Genomic DNA, 25,542 nt, shown 5'->3' on the forward strand with positions numbered 1-25,542 from the left:
GAGGCTGGATCTGGCCTTGTTTTGAATTAATCATGCATTATCTCATAGCTTTGAGATTTCAAAGATGTGATTGTTTATTTTTAGAATGACATTGTAGGGTAGGTGTGAGAAGAGAGATCTGGCCTTGTTTTGAATGAATCATGCATTATCTCATAGCTTTGAGGTTTCAATGATGTGATTGTTTATTTTTAGAATGACCTTGTAGGGTAGGTGTGAGAGGCTGGATCTGGCCAGTTTGAACATAAAACAAAATACCAAAGCCAAATGTGGCCAGTCTAAATGCTAAAGATTTCAACCTTTAACATTCAGAATCCTCTGTCAAACGTAATACTTAATTATTCACAGTTTTAAATTAATCAGGCATTAATCTCAGAGCTTTGAGATTTCAATGATGTGATTGTGTATTTTTAAAACGACATTGTAGGGTAGGTGCAAGAGGCCGGATCTGGCCATTCTGAACATAAAACAGGTAGAATTTTTTGGGGGCTGGTTTAAACAGTAAAGGGTTAAATATTCAAAGGGAAAAATTGAAGAATTAGTCAAAGTGGCTGTGTGTGCATACGAGACCTAATTCATCCTCCATAGACGTTTTTTAAGGATATATATATGTATATATATTATAAAGTTTTATATATATTCTTCATCATTTTTTAATGTCCATCTTCCACATTGGCAAGGATTGAATGGATTTCATAGGATCCAACACTGCTAGAATTGCAGAGTGCTCCACCATTTATTGGTTTATATATATTTCTTCCCATATTTCTGTTTTCTATTTGTTTGGTACTTTTCTTCTTTGTTTCATTGCCTTTTTTTTTTTAAACTTTTTTAAAAATATTTTTCACTCAAATTAAATTCACGCTTTTTTTTTTTTTTATTTTCCAAAAATATTTCCAGTTTTTAAAAAATTTTTTAGGGGGTAGCATTCTTTCCCTGGCCCCCATTTCTCAGTTGACTGTGCAGCAAAATAAACAAACAATTATTATTACTATTATTATTATTATTATTATTAGTTTCGAATCCTCATCAGTAGCAGCAGAAACTCGTTAATTAATTATCTTAATTTTCATTTGTGTATGTATATATATATTTCTCATCACACCTCCCAATATTTCGTTTGTTTCATTCTTCTTGTTGTTGCTGTCGTCAGCATCATCATCATCGTGTATGGTGGGTGGTGGTATATATGTGAGTGCAGGAGGGAGGTGGGGGGGAAAGTGATTCCTTCCATACCCACCCCCAGTCAGTCTACACATATACATACAATTTTTACACCACCACCACCATCATCATCATCTTAGCTGAGTATCAGGTGCAGTGGTGGTTGTGGTGTTGTTACGTGATGGTGGTGGCGGCGGTGGTGCTGTGAGTAGTGGGAGGAGAGATAATGACAGCAGTGGTAGTGGGTGGTGGTGTGAATGCATGTGGTGGTTGTTGTCATCGTCAGGGGTAGTAGTGGGGGTACTAGTGTATGGGTGGGAATAGCAGTGTCGGTGGTAGTGAATGATAGTAGGAGTGTGTGATATATATGTACACACGCACACATTCTTTTACTTGTTTCAGTCATTTGAATGCGGCCATGCCGGAGCACCACCTTGAAGGGTTTTAGTCGAGGAAAATCAAAACCCCCAGGGCTTATTTTTTAAGCCTGGTACTTATTCTCCTTTGCTGAATGACTAAGTTACGGGGACATAAACACACAAACACCAGTTTTAAAATGGTGGTGACGCAGACAAACACAGACACACACACACACACACACATACACAACAGGCTTCTTTCAGTTTCCACCTACAAAATCCACTCTGAAGGCTTTGGTCAGCTCAAAGCTAGAGTAGAAGACACTTGCCCAAAGTGTCATATGGTGGGACTGAACCCAGAACCATGTGGTTGGAAAAGAAGCTCCTTACCACACAGCCACGCCTGAGGCTATATGTATATATATTCTTTTAGATGTTTCAGTCCAATAACTGTGGCCATGCTGGAGCACCACCATATGTATGTATGTATATATATATATATATATATATATATATATATATATATATATTTCTTTACTACCCACAAAGGGCTAAACACAGAGGGGACAAACAAGGACAGACAAAGGGATTAAGTTGATTCCATCGACCCCAGTGCGTAACTGGTACTTAATTTATCGACCCCGAAAGGATGAAAGGCAAAGTCGACCTCGGCGGAATTTGAACTCAGAACGTAACGACAGACGAAATACGGCTTCGCATTTCGCCCGGCGTGCTACCGTTTCTGCCAGCTCGCCGCCTTCCTATATATATATATATATATATATATGTGTATATATGTATATATATATATATGTTTATTTATGTATATGTGTGGGGTTGAGAGTAAAAAGAGTGTGTAATTAAAAAAACCAAACAAAAAAATAGATAAGAATAGCCACCTCCAACAGGTTCCCACCACCTCCGTGCCACCATCACTGCCACTTACACACTGCTCCACCTCTGTTCAGTTCATGCTGGTGTCATCTTTATCGATGATACCAAATTTTCGTCCCAACCAACGGCACTTGGCCTTCACGTCCTCCTGCACCAGATTGAAGCACATAGCGATCAGCGACAGACCGATGACCAGGTAGAGGGCGCACAGCACGAGTTTCTCCTGCTGGGACCAGGACTTGATGTCGGTCCCTGGCACGATGTCGCCGAAGCCGATCGTGCTTAGCGTGATGAAACAGAAGTACGATCCGGTCAGGTAGTCCCATTTCTCCCACAGCGAGAACAGGAGGGCCCCCGCGAAGATGTAGGCCGCGATCAGGAGGATGCAGAGAGAGGTCGGCACCTGTACCACCTCGTTGCTCTTCTCCACTTTGCGTTCCATTATCTCACAGTTGCAGAATTCTGGGTCGTGCATGTGTCTTCTGAAACGAGAGAAAGGAAGAATATCAATGCAGCACACTGGGTAATAAAGAAATAAGATTAGTGGGGGGGGGGGGATAACGACAGCAGTGGTAGACTATGGGTCAGGGGTGGTAGTGGGGATACTATAGGGGTCGGAATAGTGGCACTCCATTGGTTACGACGACGAGGGTTCCAGTCAATCTGATCAATGGGACAGCTTGCTTGTGAAAAGTCCAAGAGAAAAAAGATGGAGGGGAAAAAAATCACCAACGATTCACATGGGGTTACATTGTATGCATATATATATGCATACAAACATACACACACACCTACATATATATGCATGCATATATGGGTACAGGACAACAACAAAAAAAATGTTGAACACAATGAGAAACGAAAACATAGAAATAACCTCTTTTTCAAATAATGAAAAAAACAAACAGAGAAACGAGACATGCAACATAAAGAATATTTCCCTTCTTCAGTTGTCCCTGTTTCATCTACTCCACGTTTCGAAGGCAAGGACAAGACGCGACTTTGTTGACACAGTCCTTCCCGCAAAGTAAACTAAATAAAATTTGGGATTATTTTGCGGAGGGTGAAAGTGGTAGCAAAAACAGGGACAGGGAGAACAAAACAGTGAAAAGAAACGGTAAGGGCTGTTAAGACAATATGATAGAAAAATTATTATGAACATATAAATCGAAATCGGAATTGAAATTGAACCAAGCCTATGACTGGCACCCAGTAGATGCCAGGACCCCTGGACTGGAGATACGTAAAAAGCACTATCCAAATCGTGGCCGATGCCAGCGCCACCTCGACGGGCTTCCGTGCAGGTGGCACGTAAAAAGCACCATCCGAATCGTGGCCGAAGCCAGTGCCGCCTCGACTGGCTTCTGTGTCGGTGGCACATAAAAAGCACCATCCGAATCGTGGCCGAAGCCAGGGCCGCCTCGACTGGCTTCCGTGCAGGTGGCACATAAAAAGCACCATCCGAATCGTGGCCGAAGCCAGTGCCGCCTCGACTGGCTTCTGTGTCGGTGGCACGTAAAAAGCACCATCCGAATCGTGGCCGAAGCCAGTGCCGCCTCGACTGGCTTCCGTGCAGGTGGCACATAAAAAGCACCATCCGAATCGTGGCCGAAGCCAGTGCCGCCTCGACTGGCTTCTGTGTCGGTGGCACGTAAAAAGCACCATCCGAATCGTGGCCGAAGCCAGTGCCGCCTCGACTGGCTTCCGTGCGGGTGGCACATAAAAAGCACCATCCGAATCGTGGCGGAAGCCAGTGCCGCCTCGACTGGCTTCCGTGTCGGTGGTACGTAAAAAGCACCATCCGAATCGTGGCTAAAGCCAGTGCCGCCTCGACTGGCTTCCGTGTCGGTGGCACGTAAAAAACACCATCCGAATCGTGGCCAAAGCCAGTTCCGCCTCGACTGGCTTCCGTGCAGGTGGCACGTAAAATGCACCAATCCGACCTTAGCCGAAGCCAGCCTCGGCTGGCACCTGTGCTGGTGGCACGTAAAAAGCACCCACTACACTCACGGAGTGGTTGGCGTTAGGAAGGGCATCCACCTGTAGAAACATTGCCAGATAAGACCGGAGCCTGGTGCAGCCTTCTGGCTTCCCAGACCCCAGTTGAACCGTCCAACCCATGCTAGCATGGAGAACAGACGTTAAACGATGATGATATACAGTAGCAAAGTCAATATAAAAATGTATGGTGAACTTGCTGGGAGGAGCGGAAAATCCAACATTTCAGACAGTGTCCTCCTGCAGGGAAAAATTCTAAGGAGAGAAATTAACAAGACAATAGAATTTTACATCCTTTAACCCTTTAGTGTTCACATTATTCTACCAAAATTAATCCCTTTTTATCCTCATTGCCTTGAACTATCCTGCATTATCTTGTAGCTATGAGATTTTGATGAGGTAGCTGTTAATTTTTAAAACGATATTGTAGGGCTAGTGTGAGAGACCAGATCTAGCCAGTTTGGACATAAAACAAGCAAAATACTTTTGGCCAGATATGGCCAGTTTGATCATAAAACAGGCAGAATACTTTTGGCCAGATCCAGCCAGTTTGAACATAAAACAGGCAGAATACTTTTGGCCAGATATGGCCAGTTTGATCATAAAACAGGCAGAATACTTTTGGCCAGATCCAGCCAGTTTGAACATAAAACAGGCAGAATACTTTTGGCCAGATATGGCCAGTTTGATCATAAAACAGGCAGAATACTTTTGGCCAGATATGGCCAGTTTGATCATAAAACAGGCAGAATACTTTTGTCCGGATATGGCCAGTTTGATCATAAAACAGGCAGAATACTTTTGGCCAGTTTGATCATAAAACAGGCAGAATACTTTTGGCCAGATCCGGCCAGTTTGATCATAAAACAGGCAGAATACTTTTGGCCGGATCCGGCCAGTTTGATCATAAAACAGGCAGAATACTTTTGGCCGGATCCGGCCAGTTTGATCATAAAACAGGCAGAATACTATTGGCCAGTTTGATCATAAAACTTCAGAATACTTTTGGCCAGATCCGGCCAGTTTGATCATAAAACAGGCAGAATACTTTTGGCCAGATCCGGCCAGTTTGAACATAGAACAGGCAGAATATTTTCGGCCGGATATGGCCAGTTTGATCATAAAACAGGCAGAAAACTTTTGGCCGGATCCGGCCAGTTTGATCATAAAACAGGCAGAATACTTTTGGCCGGATATGGCCAGTTTGATCATAAAACAGGCAGAATACTTTTGGCCGGATATGGCCAGTTTGATCATAAAACAGGCAGAATACTTTTGGCCGGATATGGCCAGTTTGATCATAAAACAGGCAGAATACTTTTGGCCGGATATGGCCAGTTTGATCATAAAACAGGCAGAATACTTTTGGCCGGATATGGCCAGTTTGATCATAAAACAGGCAGAATACTTTTGGCCGGATATGGCCAGTTTGATCATAAAACAGGCAGAATACTTTTGGCCAGATCCGGCCAGTTTGATCATAAAACAGGCAGAATACTTTTGGCCAGTTTGATCATAAAACAGGCATAATACTTTTGGCCGGGTATGGCCAGTTTGATCATAAAACAGGCAGAATACTTTTGGCCAGATCCAGCCAGTTTGATCATAAAACAGGCAGAATACTTTTGGCCAGTTTGATCATAAAACAGGCAGAATACTTTTGGCCGGGTATGGCCAGTTTGATCATAAAACAGGCAGAATACTTTTGGCCGGATATGGCCAGTTTGATCATAAAACAGGCAGAATACTTTTGGCCGGATATGGCCAGTTTGATCATAAAACAGGCAGAATACTTTTGGCCAGATCCGGCCAGTTTGATCATAAAACAGGCAGAATACTTTTGGCCAGATCCGGCCAGTTTGATCATAAAACAGGCAGAATACTTTTGGCCAGTTTGATCATAAAACAGGCAGAATACTTTTGGCCGGATATGGCCAGTTTGATCATAAAACAGGCAGAATACTTTTGTCCGGATATGGCCAGTTTGATCATAAAACAGGCAGAATACTTTTGGCTGGATATGGCCAGTTTGATCATAAAACAGGCAGAATACTTTTGGCTGGATATGGCCAGTTTGGACATAAAACAGGCAGAATACTTTTGTCCGGATATGGCCAGTTTGATCATAAAACAGGCAGTGTACTTTTGGCCGGATATGGCCAGTTTGATCATAAAGCAGGCAGAATACTTTTGGCCGGATATGGCCAGTTTGATCATAAAACAGGCAGAATACTTTTGTCAGGATATGGCCAGTTGGGACATAAAACAGGCAGAATACTTTTGGCTGGATATGGCCAGTTTGATCATAAAACAGGCAGAATACTTTTGGCCGGATATGGCCAGTTTGATCATAAAACAGGCAGAATACTTTTGGCCGGATATGGCCAGTTTGATCATAAAACAGGCAGAATACTTTTGGCCAGATCCGGCCAGTTTGATCATAAAACAGGCAGAATACTTTTGGCCAGATCCGGCCAGTTTGATCATAAACAGGCAGAATACTTTTGTCCGGATATGGCCAGTTGATCATAAAACAGGCAGAATACTTTTGTCCGGATATGGCCAGTTGATCATAAAACAGGCAGATACTTTTGGCCGGATATGGCCAGTTTGATCATAAAACAGGCAGAATACTTTTGCCTGGATATGGCCAGTTTGATCATAAAAAAGGCAGAATACTTTTGGCCGGATATGGCCAGTTGATCATAAAACAGGCAGAATACTTTTGGCCAGATCCGGCCAGTTTGATCATAAAACAGGCAGAATACTTTTGGCCAGATCCGGCCAGTTTGATCATAAAACAGCAGAATACTTTTGGCCAGTTTGATCATAAAACAGGCAGAATACTTTTGGCTGGATATGGCCAGTTTGGACATAAAACAGGCAGAATACTTTTGCCGGATATGGCCAGTTTGATCATAAAAAAGGCAGAATACTTTTGCCTGGATATGGCCAGTTTGATCATAAAACAGGCAGAATACTTTTGGCCGGATATGGCCAGTTTTGATCATAAAACAGCAGAATACTTTTGGCAGGATATGGCCAGTTTGGACATAAAACAGCAGAATACTTTTGTCCAGATATGGCCAGTTTGATCATAAAACAGGCAAATACTTTTGGCCGGATATGGTCAGTTTGATCATAAACAGGCAGAATACTTTTGGCTGGATATGGCCAGTTTGATCATAAAACAGGCAGAATACTTTGGCTGGATATGGCCATTTGATCATAAAACAGCAGAATACTTTTGGCCGGATATGGCCAGTTTGATCATAAAACAGGCAGAATACTTTTGGCCGGATATGGCCAGTTGATCATAAAACAGCAGAATACTTTTGGCCAGATCCGGCCAGTTTGATCATAAAACAGGCAAATACTTTTGGCCAGATCCGCCAGTTTGATCATAAAACAGGCAGAATACTTTTGGCCAGATCCGGCCAGTTTTGATCATAAAACAGCAGAATACTTTTGTCCGGATATGGCCAGTTTGATCATAAACAGGCAGAATACTTTTGGCCGGATATGGCCAGTTTGATCATAAACAGGCAGAATACTTTTGTCCGGATATGGCCAGTTTTATCATAAAACAGGCAGAATACTTTTGGCCAGATCCGGCCAGTTTGATCATAAAACAGGCAGAATACTTTTGGCCAGATCCGGCCAGTTTGATCATAAAACAGGCAGAATACTTTTGGCCAGTTTGATCATAAAACAGGCAGAATACTTTTGGCCGGATATGGCCAGTTTGATCATAAAACAGGCAGAATACTTTTGGCCGGATATGGCCAGTTTGATCATAAAACAGGCAGAATACTTTTGGCCGGATATGGCCAGTTTGATCATAAAACAGGCAGAATACTTTTGGCCAGATCCGGCCAGTTTGATCATAAAACAGGCAGAATACTTTTGGCCAGATCCGGCCAGTTTGATCATAAAAGGCAGAATACTTTTGGCCAGTTTGATCATAAAACAGGCAGAATACTTTTGGCTGGATATGGCCAGTTTGGACATAAAACAGGCAGAATACTTTTGTCCGGATATGGCCAGGTTGATCATAAAATAAGCAGTGTACTTTTGGCCGGATATGGCCAGTTTGATCATAAAACAGGCAGAATACTTTTGGCCGGATATGGCCAGTTTGATCATAAAACAGGCAGAATACTTTTGGCAGGATATGGCCAGTTTGGACATAAAACAGGCAGAATACTTTTGTCCGGATATGGCCAGTTTGATCATAAAACAGGCAGAATACTTTTGGCCGGATATGGCCAGTTTGATCATAAAACAGGCAGAATACTTTTGGCTGGATATGGCCAGTTTGATCATAAAACAGGCAGAATACTTTGGGCTGGATATGGCCAGTTTGATCATAAAACAGGCAGAATACTTTTGGCCGGATATGGCCAGTTTGATCATAAAACAGGCAGAATACTTTTGGCCGGATATGGCCAGTTTGATCATAAAACAGGCAGAATACTTTTGGCAGATCCGGCCAGTTGATCATAAAACAGGCAGAATACTTTTGGCCAGATCCGGCCAGTTTGATCATAAAACAGGCAGAATACTTTTGGCCAGATCCGGCCAGTTTGATCATAAAACAGGCAGAATACTTTTGTCCGGATATGGCCAGTTTGATCATAAAACAGGCAGAATACTTTTGGCCGGATATGGCCAGTTTGATCATAAAACAGGCAGAATACTTTTGGCTGGATATGGCCAGTTTGATCATAAAACAGGCAGAATACTTTTGTCCGGATATGGCCAGTTTTATCATAAAACAGGCAGAATACTTTTGGCCAGATCCGGCCAGTTTGATCATAAAACAGGCAGAATACTTTTGGCCAGATCAGGCCAGTTTGATCATAAAACAGGCAGAATACTTTTGGCCAGTTTGATCATAAAACAGGCAGAATACTTTTGGCCGGATATGGCCAGTTTGATCATAAAACAGGCAGAATACTTTTGGCCAGTTTGATCATAAAACAGGCAGAATACTTTTGGCCGGGTATGGCCAGTTTGATCATAAAACAGGCAGAATACTTTTGGCCGGATATGGCCAGTTTGATCATAAAACAGGCAGAATACTTTTGGCCGGATATGGCCAGTTTGATCATAAAACAGGCAGAATACTTTTGGCCAGATCCGGCCAGTTTGATCATAAAACAGGCAGAATACTTTTGGCCAGATCCGGCCAGTTTGATCATAAAACAGGCAGATACTTTTGGCCAGTTTGATCATAAAACAGGCAGAATATTTTGGCCGGATATGGCCAGTTTGATCATAAAACAGGCAGAATACTTTTGTCCGGATATGGCCAGTTTGATCATAAAACAGGCAGAATACTTTTGGCTGATATGGCCAGTTTGATCATAAAACAGGCAGAATACTTTTGGCTGGATATGCCAGTTTGACATAAAACAGGCAGAATACTTTTGTCCGGATATGGCCAGTTTGATCATAAAACAGGCAGTGTACTTTTGGCCGGATATGGCCAGTTTGATCATAAAACAGCAGAATACTTTTGGCCGGATATGGCCAGTTTGATCATAAAACAGGCAGAATACTTTTGTCAGGATATGGCCAGTTGGGACATAAAACAGGCAGGCAGAATACTTTTGGCCGGATATGGCCAGTTTGATCATAAAACAGGCAGAATACTTTTGGCTGGATATGGCAGTTTGATCATATAAAACAGGCAGAATACTTTTGGCGGATATGGCCAGTTGATCATAAAACAGGCAGAATACTTTTGGCCGGATATGGCCAGTTGATCATAAAACAGGCAGAATACTTTTGCCAGATCCGGCCAGTTTGATCATAAAACAGGCAGAATACTTTTGGCCAGATCCGGCCAGTTTGATCATAAAACAGGCAGAATACTTTTGGCCAGATCCGGCCAGTTTGATCATAAAACAGGCAGAATACTTTTGTCGGATATGGCCAGTTTGATCATAAAACAGGCAGAATACTTTTGGCCGGATATGCCAGTTTGATCATAAAACAGGCAGAATACTTTTGGCCGGATATGGCCAGTTTGATCATAAAACAGGCAGAATACTTTTGTCCGGATATGGCCAGTTTGATCATAAAACAGGCAGAATACTTTTGGCTGGATATGGCCAGTTTGATCATAAAACAGGCAGAATACTTTTGGCTGGATATGCCAGTTTGGACATAAAACAGGCAGAATACTTTTGTCCGGATATGGCCAGTTTGATCATAAAACAGGCAGTGTACTTTTGGCCGGATATGGCCAGTTTGATCATAAAACAGGCAGAATACTTTTGGCCGGATATGGCCAGTTTGATCATAAAACAGGCAGAATACTTTTGTCAGGATATGGCCAGTTGGGACATAAAACAGGCAGAATACTTTTGGCCGGATATGGCCAGTTTGATCATAAAACAGGCAGAATACTTTTGGCTGGATATGGCCAGTTTGATCATAAAACAGGCAGAATACTTTTGGCCGGATATGGCCAGTTTGATCATAAAACAGGCAGAATACTTTTGGCCGGATATGGCCAGTTTGATCATAAAACAGGCAGAATACTTTTGGCCAGATCCGGCCAGTTTGATCATAAAACAGGCAGAATACTTTTGGCCAGATCCGGCCAGTTTGATCATAAAACAGGCAGAATACTTTTGGCCAGATCCGGCCAGTTTGATCATAAAACAGGCAGAATACTTTTGTCCGGATATGGCCAGTTTGATCATAAAACAGGCAGAATACTTTTGGCCGGATATGGCCAGTTTGATCATAAAACAGGCAGAATACTTTTGGCTGGATATGGCCAGTTTGATCATAAAACAGGCAGAATACTTTTGGCCGGATGGCCAGTTTTATCATAAAACAGGCAGAATACTTTTGGCCAGATCCGGCCAGTTTGATCATAAAACAGGCAGAATACTTTTGGCCAGATCCGCCAGTTTGATCATAAAACAGGCAGAATACTTTTGGCCAGTTTGATCATAAAACAGGCAGAATACTTTTGGCCGGATATGGCCAGTTTGATCATAAAACAGGCAGAATACTTTTGGCCGGATATGGCCAGTTTGATCATAAAACAGGCAGAATACTTTTGGCCGGATATGGCCAGTTTGATCATAAAACAGGCAGAATACTTTTGGCCAGATCCGGCCAGTTTGATCATAAAACAGGCAGAATACTTTTGGCCAGATCCGGCCAGTTTGATCATAAAACAGGCAGAATACTTTTGGCCAGTTTGATCATAAAACAGGCAGAATACTTTTGGCTGGATATGGCCAGTTTGGACATAAAACAGGCAGAATACTTTTGTCCGGATATGGCCAGGTTGATCATAAAACAAGCAGTGTACTTTTGGCCGGATATGGCCAGTTTGATCATAAAACAGGCAGAATACTTTTGGCCGGATATGGCCAGTTTGATCATAAAACAGGCAGAATACTTTTGGCAGGATATGGCCAGTTTGGACATAAAACAGGCAGAATACTTTTGTCCGGATATGGCCAGTTTGATCATAAAACAGGCAGAATACTTTTGGCCGGATATGGCCAGTTTGATCATAAAACAGGCAGAATACTTTTGGCTGGATATGGCCAGTTTGATCATAAATCAGGCAGAATACTTTGGGCTGGATATGGCCAGTTTGATCATAAAACAGGCAGAATACTTTTGGCCGGATATGGCCAGTTTGATCATAAAACAGGCAGAATACTTTTGGCCGGATATGGCCAGTTTGATCATAAAACAGGCAGAATACTTTTGGCCAGATCCGGCCAGTTTGATCATAAAACAGGCAGAATACTTTTGGCCAGATCCGGCCAGTTTGATCATAAAACAGGCAGAATACTTTTGGCCAGATCCGGCCAGTTTGATCATAAAACAGGCAGAATACTTTTGGCCAGATCCGGCCAGTTTGATCATAAAACAGGCAGAATACTTTTGGCCAGTTTGATCATAAAACAGGGAGAATACTTTTGGCCGGATATGGCCAGTTTGATCATAAAACAGGCAGAATACTTTTGGCCGGATATGGCCAGTTTGATCATAAAACAGGCAGAATACTTTTGGCCGGATATGGCCAGTTTGATCATAAAACAGGCAGAATACTTTTGGCCAGATCCGGCCAGTTTGATCATAAAACAGGCAGAATACTTTTGGCCAGATCCGGCCAGTTTGATCATAAAACAGGCAGAATACTTTTGGCCAGTTTGATCATAAAACAGGCAGAATACTTTTGGCTGGATATGGCCAGTTTGGACATAAAACAGGCAGAATACTTTTGTCCGGATATGGCCAGTTTGATCATAAAACAGGCAGTGTACTTTTGGCCGGATATGGCCAGTTTGATCATAAAACAGGCAGAATACTTTTGGCCGGATATGGCCAGTTTGATCATAAAACAGGCAGAATACTTTTGGCAGGATATGGCCAGTTTGGACATAAAACAGGCAGAATACTTTTGTCCGGATATGGCCAGTTTGATCATAAAACAGGCAGAATACTTTTGGCCGGATATGGCCAGTTTGATCATAAAACAGGCAGAATACTTTTGGCTGGATATGGCCAGTTTGATCATAAAACAGGCAGAATACTTTTGGCCGGATATGGCCAGTTTGATCATAAAACAGCAGAATACTTTTGGCCGGATATGGCCAGTTTGGACATAAAACAGGCAGAATACTTTTGGCCGGATATGGCCAGTTTGATCATAAAACAGGCAGAATACTTTTGGCTGGATATGGCCAGTTTGATCATAAAACAGGCAGAATACTTTTGGCCAGATCCGGCCAGTTTGATCATAAAACAGGCAGAATACTTTTGGCCAGATCCGGCCAGTTTGATCATAAAACAGGCAGAATACTTTTGGCCAGATCCGGCCAGTTTGATCATAAAACAGGCAGAATACTTTTGTCCGGATATGGCCAGTTTGATCATAAAACAGGCAGAATACTTTTGGCCGGATATGGCCAGTTTGATCATAAAACAGGCAGAATACTTTTGGCTGGATATGGTCGGTTTAAATGCTAAAGGGTTAAGATAAAAAAAAAAACTATCTACAACAAAGAACATGAAAAATTCTGCTCTCTCTCTCCTTTTAATTTTTTCTCCTGAAGGAGGAATGTGTTCAAAACATTGGATTCTCCACTCGCCATGGCAACTATGCTGACCAATTTTCACTCCCAAAGATGAGACAATAGTACAAAATGATGTTGCCATACTTAACCCTTTAGTGTTCAGATTATTCAATCAAACATAATGCTTATTGATTCCCATTGATTTGAATTAATCATGCATTATCTCATATCTTCAAGATCTTGATGGTGTAATTACTTAATGTGGAATAATATTGTAGGGTAGATGTGAGAGCCTGGATCTGGTCAGTTTGAACATAAAACAGATTAACCATTTTGGCCGGATATGGCCGGTTTAAATACTAAAGGGTTAAACATAATGGTTCCAAACAGGTAGAGAGAAAATAACAAGGAATCCGAGATCCCTTATTTTGCCCCAGCCCCCTATAAATATCTACATAAGAAAAAATAACGAGACCTTCTTCTTCTGCCGTATCGTCGAGGTTTAAATAGGAGACAGCATAATCCACAACATATTTTTCCATAGAGGATCCGGAAGCCATCAGCCATCAAGTTTCCTATGTTTGTTAGACATAGCAACGTCAACGGGATGCCAAGCACAGCGTAGAATATTGTGACGATGCGTCCATAAGGGGTTTTCGGAGCCACATGACCATAACCTGTAATGAGAGAGAGAGAAGAGAGGTGTCAGGGCATTTAGAAACAAGTGTGTGTGTGTGTGCGTGTGTGTGTATGCATGTGTGTATATTATTTTATTCTTTTGTTTGTCATTTTGACTGTGGCCATACTGGAGCACTGCCTTTAGTCGAACAAATCGACCCCAGGACTTATTCTTTGTAAGCCTAGTACTTATTTTATTGGTCTCTTTTGGGGATGTTAGTTAGTTAGTTAGTTAGTTAATGAGAAACGAAAACATAGAAACAAACTTTTTTTTGAACAACGAAAAAAACAGAGAAATGAGTCATACAACATAAAGAAAATTCCCCTTCTTCAGTTGTCCCTGTTTCATCTACTCCGCATTACGAAGGCAAGGACAACATGTGACTTTGTTGAAACAGTCCTTGCAAGTGATGGTGGGGTACAAACACAGAGACACAAATTCATACATTTATACCAAACTGGCCCTCGTGCCAGTGGCACGTAAAAGCACCCACTACACTCTCGGAGTGGTTGGCATTAGGAAGGACATCCAGCTGTAGAAACACTGCCAGATCAGATTGGAGTCTGGTTCGCCAGACCTCAGTCAAAGTGTTCAACTCATGGAAAGCAGACGTTAAATGATGATGATATGTATGTATGTATATAATTTAGAGAAAAACCACTAGTAAACAATTCAATGAAGAAAGAGGTTATTTACACCATGTAGAAAACAAACTATAAAAAAACCTTATTTTAAAAATCAATAAAGTACAATAAATAGTAAAAAGGCTACGCATGTTTCATGGCTATATTTTCAAATAGATAATAATAATAATAAAATCAATTCGAACCAAAATTAAGTCGAACTAATATTATTTCTATTTAAAAATATAGTCACTCATCAGGTCTAAGATAATAAAAAATAATAATAGAATAAATGTACTTAACTTATACTAATTATCAAATAAATATATAAAAAAATACATGTATTAACTATAAATAATCAAAAAGCATTTAACAATATTTCTTAAAATAAAAATATAACTTATCTTGTCGAAGGATTTATGTTAGTATAGGAATTGAAATCACGATCACTAGTTTGTGAGTGCAACACCCTAACCACTAAGTCATATATATATATAATATACATACATATATATAATATACATACATATATATAATATACATATATATAATATATATATATATATATATACACACACACACTTGTGCGTGCATCTGTGTTGTCCCTACATTACTGCTTGACAACAGGGGTTGGTCTGTTTATGTCCCAGTAACTCAATGGTTTGGCAAAAGATTCATCTGTCCAAAGTTCTTCTTGTAAAAGATGTTTCAACAAATGACCCACCATTTATTTCATATTACATATAAGAGCCTATATGAAAGTTACACAATTTACAGCGAGTTCATTTCATCAGGGATCATCATCATTTAATAACTGTTTCTTTACTACCCACAAGGGGCTACACACAGAGGGGACAAACAAGGACAGACAAACGGATTAAGATGATTACATCGACCCCAGTGTGTAACTGGTACTTAATTTATCGACCCCGAAAGGATGAAAGGCAAAGTCGACCTTGGCGGAATTTGAATTCAGAAGGTAGCCGCGGACGAAATACGGCTATGCATTTTGTCCGACGTGCTAACGGTTCTGCCAGCTCGCATGGTTTGGACAGTTTGACAGGAGCCAGCCAGGTAGAAGATGACACCAAGCTACTGTGTCTGTTTTGGTATGGTTTTTACGGTTGGATGCCCTCCCTAACACCAACCGGAGGCGCAATGGCCCAGTGGTTAAGGCAGTGGACTCGCGGTCGTAGGATCGCGGTTTCGATTCTCAGAACGGGCATTGCGAGTGTTTATTGAGCGAAAACACCTAAAAGCTCCACGAGGCTCTGGCAGGGGATGGTGGTGATCCCTGCTGTACTCTTTCACCACAACTTTCTCTCACTCTTACTTCCTGTTTCTGTTGTACCTGTATTTCAAGGAGCCGGCCTTGTCACTCTCTGTGTCACACTGAATATCCCCGAGAACTACGTTAAGGGTACACGTGTCTGTGGAGTGCTCAACCACTTACACGTTAATTTCACGAGCAGGCTGTTCCGTTGATCGGATCAACCGGAACCCTCGTCGTCGTGACCGACGGAGTGCTTCCATCCAACACCAACCATTTTACAGAGTGGACTGGGTGCATTTTACTTGGCACCAGTACAGGCAAGGTTGGTTTTGGCATGGCTTTTACAGTTGGATTCTCTTCCAAATGCAAACCACTTCACTGTGGACCGGATACTTTTATATTTGTTATATTCTGGGATGGTATTTTTCCCCCCACCAAAACACAGACACTATATATTCGTTCTTCACTTTGTCTGGAAAGCTTTCTTCACGCATTCTGTGATCTCTTCAGCAATTTTCCATCCTATACGTCTCCTCCTGCTACACACACACATACATTGAAATGCAACAAAGACCTGACAAAATGTATATATATATGTGTGTGTGTGTGTGTGTGTGTTGTAGTGAATGCACATGGCTAAAATGACCGAACCATGTTTGGACATGTGACCAGCATATAAAAACCAATGACTTTAGGATTTCTGATACCATTTCCATAGAGACGTAAATATATTTAGTAGAGAAAATGGTGATGGCGCCAAGGTGTTTGTCTGATGAGCAATGAAGGAAATGAGGTGGATAGGTGCGCGTGTGTGTATATATATATATACATACACATGTATATATGTATATCTATTTCTGTGTGTGTGTGTGTATATATATATATACATACACATGTATATATGTATATCTATTTCTGTGTGTGTGTATATATATATTATATATACACGTACACACACACATGTATATATGTATATCTATTTCTGTGTGTGTGTGTATATATATATATATACACACACACACACTCATTACTGTAATACATGAACATATGTATATAAAAATTTAAACACACACACACACAAATATAATGTATACATATATGTACCTCTACAAATGAATACATACAGATTTCATGCGTATGCACACATTTGTAAGAGATATATGAATATACATGTATATGTATGTATATATATATATATATATGTATATATATATATGTAAACAAACATACAGATTGTTTTGTGTATAGACACAGACATATGTGCTCACTTACAGACGCATACATAGACTATCTCACACACACAGAGACAGACACACGTCCCTACACACACCTGTGTACTATAAATTAGCCAGTTTATATATAAACAGTCTCGTTGCAACCAGCAAATGACAAACAGTCAGTAGTTATGGAAAATCAGAAAGCAAAGTAATTGCGGCTACATGAATGCATGTGTGTACACATACACACACATGTTCAGATGTATATACACACACACACACCACACACACACACATATATATATGTGTATATATATATAATATATATATATATATTATATATATATATATATATATATATATATATATATATATATCATATACAAATCATACATGCAGACAAATATATATATATATATGTACACACACACACACACACATCTGTATTTCTATATATGTTTAGATATACACATATGTATGCATACATGTAGACAAACACGTATACACACACACACACACACACACATATATATATATGTATCATATACAAATCATACATGCAGACAAATATATATATATGTATACACACACACACATCTGTATTTCTATATATGTTTGGATATACACATATGTATGCATACATGTAGACAAACATGTATACACATACAAATACCACACACATATATCATCCACAGACACACACACACTTGCATGTATACATAAGCTCAGATATACACTTACATATGCACGCATGCAAACAAACAGATACATATATGTACATACAAATAAGCACGACACACACAAATATACAAAAACACATATACACACACACACACACATATACATAAGCTCTGATATACACACGCAAACAGATACATATATTGGCATACAGATAAACATATGACACAGACATCATATATATATATATATATACACATGTAAACAGACAGATACATGTATGTATACACATCACACAAACATATGACAGACATCATATATATATACACACACATACACACACATACACATGTAAACAAACAGATACATGTATGTATACACATCACACACACATCGTAATACAGGTGTGCAAACACATTGTACACATACCAATACTTGCCAATATACACACACACACACACACACACATGTATACATACACTCAGATCTACACACATATATGGACACATGCAAACACACACACACACATCATACACAAGCAAAAACACACACACATACACACATCATCATCATCATCGTGTCAAAGTCTATTTTCTTTGTACTAGTATGGCAGAGACAAGACACATACATACGCACATATATTGTGTGCATACACACACACACATTGCATAAGCACACATACTCACACACATTGCATAAGCACACATCACAAACAGACGCGCACACACACTGCATCATCATCATCATCATCATTTTAATATCTCCTTTATGACTATTGTTGAGACCAGACACACATGATTGTATCACATACACATGTACACACACACATATGACGTATGCATGCACACACATGTACACACAGACATACACGTATGCTCACACACACGTCACATTGCACATGCACACATACAGTACATCACATGCACACACACACACACCATATCACATGTATAGACATACACATATGTACATGTACACACACACACGTATGCACGTGCACACACACACACACCATCTGCACCATTTTGTCTATTTGCATGGCTGTAACAGGACACACACATACACGAACATATACTGTGTGAACACACAGACACACACACACACACATGCCACATCATCGTCGTTTTAATGTCTATTTCCCTTGTATGGTTGAAACCAGACAAACACACGTCACCCCCACCCATCATCTTCATTGTCTACTTGCCCCAACAAGCAAGGCTGAGACAATAAACACACACACACACACACACACACGTGTCCCTTGTGGTATTTCTTATTATTATTTACAGAAACATAAAATTCAGCACCATTTACCAAATAATCGCAGAAAAAAAAAATATATAGGCGCAGGAGTGGCTGTGTGGTAAGTAGCTTGCTAACCAACCACATGGTTCCGGGTTCAGTCCCACTGCGTGGCATCTTGGGCAAGTGTCTTCTGCTATAGCCCTGGGCCGACCAATGCCTTGTGAGTGGATTTGGTAGACGGAAACTGAAAGAAGCCTGTCGTATATATGTATTTATATATATGTATGTGTGTGTGTTTGTGTGTCTGTGTTTGTCCCCCTAGCATTGTTTGACAACCGATGCTGGTGTGTTTACGTCCTCGTCACTTAGCGGTTCGGCAAAAGAGATCGATAGAATAAGTACTGGACTTACAAAAGAATAAGTCTCGGGGTCGAGTTGCTCGACTAAAGGCGGTGCTCCAGCATGGCCGCAGTCAAATGACTGAAACAAGTAAAAGAGTAAAAGAGTATAGGCGCATGAGTGGTTCCGGGTTCAGTCCCACTGCGTGGCACCTTGGGCAAGTGTCTTCTACTATCGCCTCGGGCCGGCCAAAGCCTTGTGAGTAGATTTAGTAGATGGAAACTGAAAGAAGCCCATCATATATATAGATATGTATCTATGTGTGTGCGTGTATATGTTTGTGCATCTGTGCTTGTCCCCCCCAACATCACTTGACAAACGATGCTGGTGTGTTTATGTCCCCTGTAACTTAGCATCACCTACAACAAAGGACACATTAGATAATGTAGTCCTAGATACACTATGTCTGAATATGTGTTTGTATGTGTGTGTAATGATGGAGGGGCATGGGTGGGATATCTCTGGTCAAAAATTTGATCAGAGTTAAACAACAACCTCACCTATACAAAAGTTTGTAGGTTAAATGAAGATTGTATATATGTGTATATATATATATATATATATATGTATATATATATGTATGTGTGTGTATATGTTTGTGTGTCTGTGTTTGTCCCCCTAGCATTGCTTGACAACCGATGCTGGTGTGTTTACGTCCCTGTAACTTAGTAGTTCGGCAAAAAGAAACCGATAGAATAGGTACTAGGTTTACAAAGAATAAGTCCTGAGGTCGATTTGTTCAACTAAAAAGGCGATGCTCCAGCATGGCCGCAGTAAAATGACTAAAACAAGTAAAAGAATAAATATATAGAATATGAGAGTTTATTTCACTGGTGATCGAAACGAATAGGCACACCGAGTAAGTGCTATGATTGGTTCCAAATTCACAGCCCAGGCTGGAGCTAGGGAACCGTTTTAGGGTCCCATGTTAAGTATATATCCTCCAATATATATATATATATATATATTCTTTTACTTTACTCAGTCATTTAACTGCAGCCATGCTGGAGCACCCCAGGCCTTCTCTTTTTTTTAATGCCTAGTACTTATTCTATCAGGCTCTATTGCTGAACTGCTAAGTTACAGAGACGTAAACACACCAACACCGGTTGTCAAGTGGTAACGGGGAGAGGGAACAAATACACAGAGATACATACATATGTATATATACAGTGGGCTTCTTTTAGTTGCCATCTAGCAAATCCACTCCCAAGGCTTTGGTCAGCCCGAGGCTATAGTAGAAGACACTTGCCCAAGGTGCCACGCAGTGGGACTGAACCTGGAACCATGAGTTTGGGAACCAAGCTTCTTACCACACAGCCATGCCTGTGCTTAGATATATATAAGCCCAGGCTTGCACACACATGGCTATGTAGTAAGAAGCTTGCTTCCCAACCAAATGGTTTCAGGTTCAGTCCTGCTGTGTGGCTTTGGGAAAGTGTCTTCTACTACGGTCCTGGGCTGACCAGAGTCTTGTGAGTGGATTTGGTAAATGGAAACTGAAAGAAGCCCATCTTGTGTGTGTTTTTGTCCCCACCACTGCTTGATAGCTTGTCCAGCAACAAAACACCGATGGCAATGAACACCAGGCTTAAAACATAAGTTCTGGGGTCAATATGTTCTACTAAGGCGGCAAGCTGGCAGAAACATTAGCAGGCCGGGCGAAATGCTTAGCGGTATTTCGTCTGCCGCTTCGTTCTGAGTTCAAATTCCGCTGAGGTTGACTTTGCCTTTCATCCTTTCAGGGTCGATTAAATAAGTACCAGTTACGTACTGGGGTCAATATAATCGACTTAATCCGTTTGTCTGTCCTTGTTTGTCCTCTCTGTGTTCAAATTCCGGTGAGGTTGACTTTGCCTTTCATCCTTTCAGGGTCGATTAAATAAGTACCAGTTACGTACTGGGGTCAATATAATCGACTTAATCCATTTGTCTGTCCTTGTTTGTCCTCTCTGTGTTCAAATTCCGCTGAGGTTGACTTTGCCTTTCATCCTTTCAGGGTCGATTAAATAAGTACCAGTTACGTACTGGGGTCAATATAATCGACTTAATCCATTTGTCTGTCCTTGTTTGTCCTCTCTGTGTTCAAATTCCGCTGAGGTTGACTTTGCCTTTCATCCTTTCAGGGTCGATTAAATAAGTACCAGTTGCATACTGGGGTCGATGTAATCGACTTAATCCCTTTGTTTGTCCTTGTTTGTCCCCTCTATGTTTAGCCCCTTGTGGGCAGTAAAAGAAATAAATATGTTCGACTAAACTTTCAAGGCAGTGCCCCAGGATGGCCACAGCCTATACACTGAAGAAACTAAAAGATAAACGATATATAAAACAAGTAAAAAACAAACTTTATTGTGGAACAAAATGATGGCAGCTTCACTGATAAGAACGCAGCCAAGTTGTATGTTGGTTTACCACATGGTGTATGCACCTACATGTATACATGTGTGTTTGGAAGAAAGAGAAATGTACAGAAATATATACATATGTGAGTGTGTGTGGTGTGTGTGTGTGTGTGTGTGTGTGTTTATATATTGCACAAATATGTGTGTGTGTGGAAGAAAGTCGGAGAAATATATGTAACAAATACATGTTGTCCAACCCATACTAGCATGGTCAACAGACGTTAAATGATGATGTATGTTTCTCTGTGTGTGTGTATGTACATATATACATGTCTATGTGTATGTATATATATATATATATATATATACATACACACATATGAATACAGATTGATAAATATATTACATGACATATATAGATATGTGTATATATATATTTCAATACACACATTGAATACAATACACACATATATATACACAGATGTGTGTATATGTCTATACACACACACATGCACATATATACATGTTTATGTGTATGTAGTATGTATATATATATATATATATATATATATATATACACACACATATGAATACAGATTGATGAATATATTACATGACATATATAGATGTGTGTATATATATATATTTCAATACACACATGTATCTATCTATATATATATATAAACACTCACACGTACAACTATAGTATGCCATCAATCTTAACTTACACATACCACATAACCAGAATCACCGTCATCCATCACCGAGGCGACAAGCAGCATCATCATCACCACCACCATCGTCATCATCATCACCGCCACCATCATCATCATCATTACCACCATCATCATCATTGCTACCATCTTTGACCTCAAAAGAATTCGAACCCAGAATGCAAACCAATGTATCTAAATAACACGCTATATTTTAATCCAATACACCACAGGCTGATACTACCCACCACAATCCACCCTCAAAATATCCTGTGGGACTTGTTTTCGCAGTCACTGAATATGCTAGAAATAGCAGCCAAATCTATTCTGAAAATCATGCTTTTACTGCTTTGTATGAAGGTCATATTCTCAAGTGCAATGTAGAATGTCCATGTAATTGAAAATCCAGAAGACCTGATCAATGAAATTATTTCAAGAGGAGTTTAGAGTACCATAAAGTCAGAGGGTATAAGAGGTGAATGCTGAATGGATGGCTTCAACGACTACCTCTGAGGAACACAGAGTTACATAATCGAACTGTTACCTAACACTCCATCAAACCATTGAGTGTGAAACCAATCAGCTGTGATGGATATATATGATATGTATGTGTGTGTATGTATGTATATATATCTTTACTCTCTTTTACTCTTTTACTTGTTTCAGTCATTTCACCACTAAGTAACGGGGACATAAACACACCAGCATCGGTTGTCAAGCAATGCTAGGGGGACAAACACAGACACACAAACACACACACGCATATATACATATATATGACAGGCTTCTTTCAGTTTCCGTCAACCAAATTCACTCACAAGGCATTGGTCGGCCCGGGGCTATAGCAGAAGACACTTGCCCAAGATGCCACGCAGTGGGACTGAACCCGGAACCATGTGGTTGGTTAGCAAGCTACTTACCACACGGCCACATAATCTTTTACTTGTTTCAGTCACTTGACTGTGGCCATGCTAGAGCACCAACTTTAGGACTTATTCTTTGTAAGCTTACTACTTATTCTATTGGTCTCTTTTGCTGAACTGCTAAGTTTCGGGAATGTAAAGACACCAACATCAGTTGTCAAGCGATGCTGGGGAGACAAAGACACATACACACACACACACACACACTTATAAATATATACACACACACACATATAAATATATATACATCTTTAGAATTATCATATCATAGGCGCAGGAGTGGCTGTGTGGTAAGTAGCTTGCTAACCAGCCACATGGTTCCGGGTTCAGTCCCACTGCGTGGCATCTTGGGCAAGTGTCTTCTGCTATAACCCCGGGCCGACCAATGCCTTGCGAGTGGATTTGGTAGACGGAAACTGAAAGAAGCCAGCGTATATATATATGTATAGATATATATATATATATAAGTGTGTGTGTTATTGTTTGTGTGTCTGTGTTTGTCCCCCTAGCATTGCTTGACAACCGATGCTGGTGTGTTTACGTCCCTGTCACTTAGCGGTTCGGCAAAAAGAGCCGATCGATTGAGAATAAGTACTGGGCTTACAAAGAATAAGTCCCGGGGTTGATTTGCTCGACTAAAGGTGGTGCTCCAGCATGGCCGCAGTCAAATGACTGAAACAAGTAAAAGAGTACACACACACACACACACACACACACGACTATTTCATATAACACACTATTGGAAAAACCTAAGATAAGTCTAAGAATTTTGCTGCTGTGTTTTTTGTTTTTTTTTCCCAACCTTTTGCTGTGGAACTTTAAACAGATGTAAATATATCTTGTTTTTCTCTTTGTACACACAGACAACGTTAACTACTGACACCTTTTATATGGCTCAGAAACCTGGACGTTATCAAAGAAGCTTGAGAGGCAGTTGGATGGAACCTACACTTGCCTCCTTATGAGAGCTCACAATCTCTCGTGGAAGCATCATCCAACCAAAATGCAAATATATGGGAAACTACCACCTGTGTCATCTCTTGTGAAAGGTAGGAGAGTCCAGTTTGCTGGACATTGTTGTAGAGCTGAAAAATAGGTAATTTCTACTCTTCTCCTCTGGAAGCCATCTACTCGCAATACCAGAGGGCGCACACTCTCCTACCCTGATGTAATCTCCAGGGATACAGGCATCCAGCAACAGGACCTCCGTAATGCCATGAAGGACCGTGAAGTCTGGCGTAGCTTGGTAAATTCCATTGTCTCGACCACAGTCGAACAATGATGATGATGATTGAGTGTAATGTGTGTGCATGTATATTTATGTACATATGTGTCTGTGTATTTAAATGTGTGTGTATGTGTCAGTGTACGTAGATGTGTGTATATGTATATACATATGCATGTGTCAGTGTACACAGATGTGTGTGTGTATATGTATATACATGCATATGTGTCAGTGTACACAGATGTGTGTATATGTATATATATGTGAAAGTGTGAGTGTACATAGACGTGTGTATATGTATATACATGTGTGTGTGTCAGTGTACATAGATGTGTGTGTGTGTGTATATGTATATGTGTGTGTGTCAGTGTACATAGATGTGTTTGTGTGTGTGTAGTCATGCATGTGTATTTATGTGTGTGTATATGTATATACACATGTATGTGACAGTGTACACAGATGTGTGCGTGTGAGTGTGCATATATTGTGTACAAATGTTTGTATGCAAGCTTGTATGCATATATGTACATATGTAGATACGTACGTATATGTGTGTGTATGTATGTACATATGTTTCAGTGAGTGTATGCTTGAGTTTATGCATACATATTAACCTAGGTACATATGTGTTGGCCTATGTCTACACACACACATATATGTGAATGCATGCCTCTTCATACACACACACACATATAAAAAAAATAACGGAGATCGTCCTGACATGTTCTATATACATGTGTGTGTGAGTATG

General features: G+C 40.5%; 1 protein-coding gene across 1 annotated transcript in view; it reads right to left on the reverse strand.

The window, feature by feature from the left end:
* Nucleotides 1-2,296: 2,296 nt before the first annotated feature.
* Nucleotides 2,297-25,542, reverse strand: part of LOC115226074 (TWiK family of potassium channels protein 7-like) — a 24,532-nt gene continuing 1,286 nt past the window's right edge. Inside the window, exons 2-3 of the mRNA XM_029797048.2 lie at nt 13,950-14,151; nt 2,297-2,896 (exon numbers count right to left, since the gene is read on the reverse strand). Coding sequence (XP_029652908.2) covers nt 2,485-2,896; nt 13,950-14,151 — 614 coding nt within the window. The 3' untranslated portion in view covers nt 2,297-2,484. The remainder of the gene's footprint in view (nt 2,897-13,949; nt 14,152-25,542) is intronic.

The sequence above is a fragment of the Octopus sinensis genome, linkage group LG29 (genome assembly GCF_006345805.1).
Source record: "Octopus sinensis linkage group LG29, ASM634580v1, whole genome shotgun sequence".
Lineage (NCBI taxonomy): Eukaryota > Metazoa > Mollusca > Cephalopoda > Octopoda > Octopodidae > Octopus > Octopus sinensis.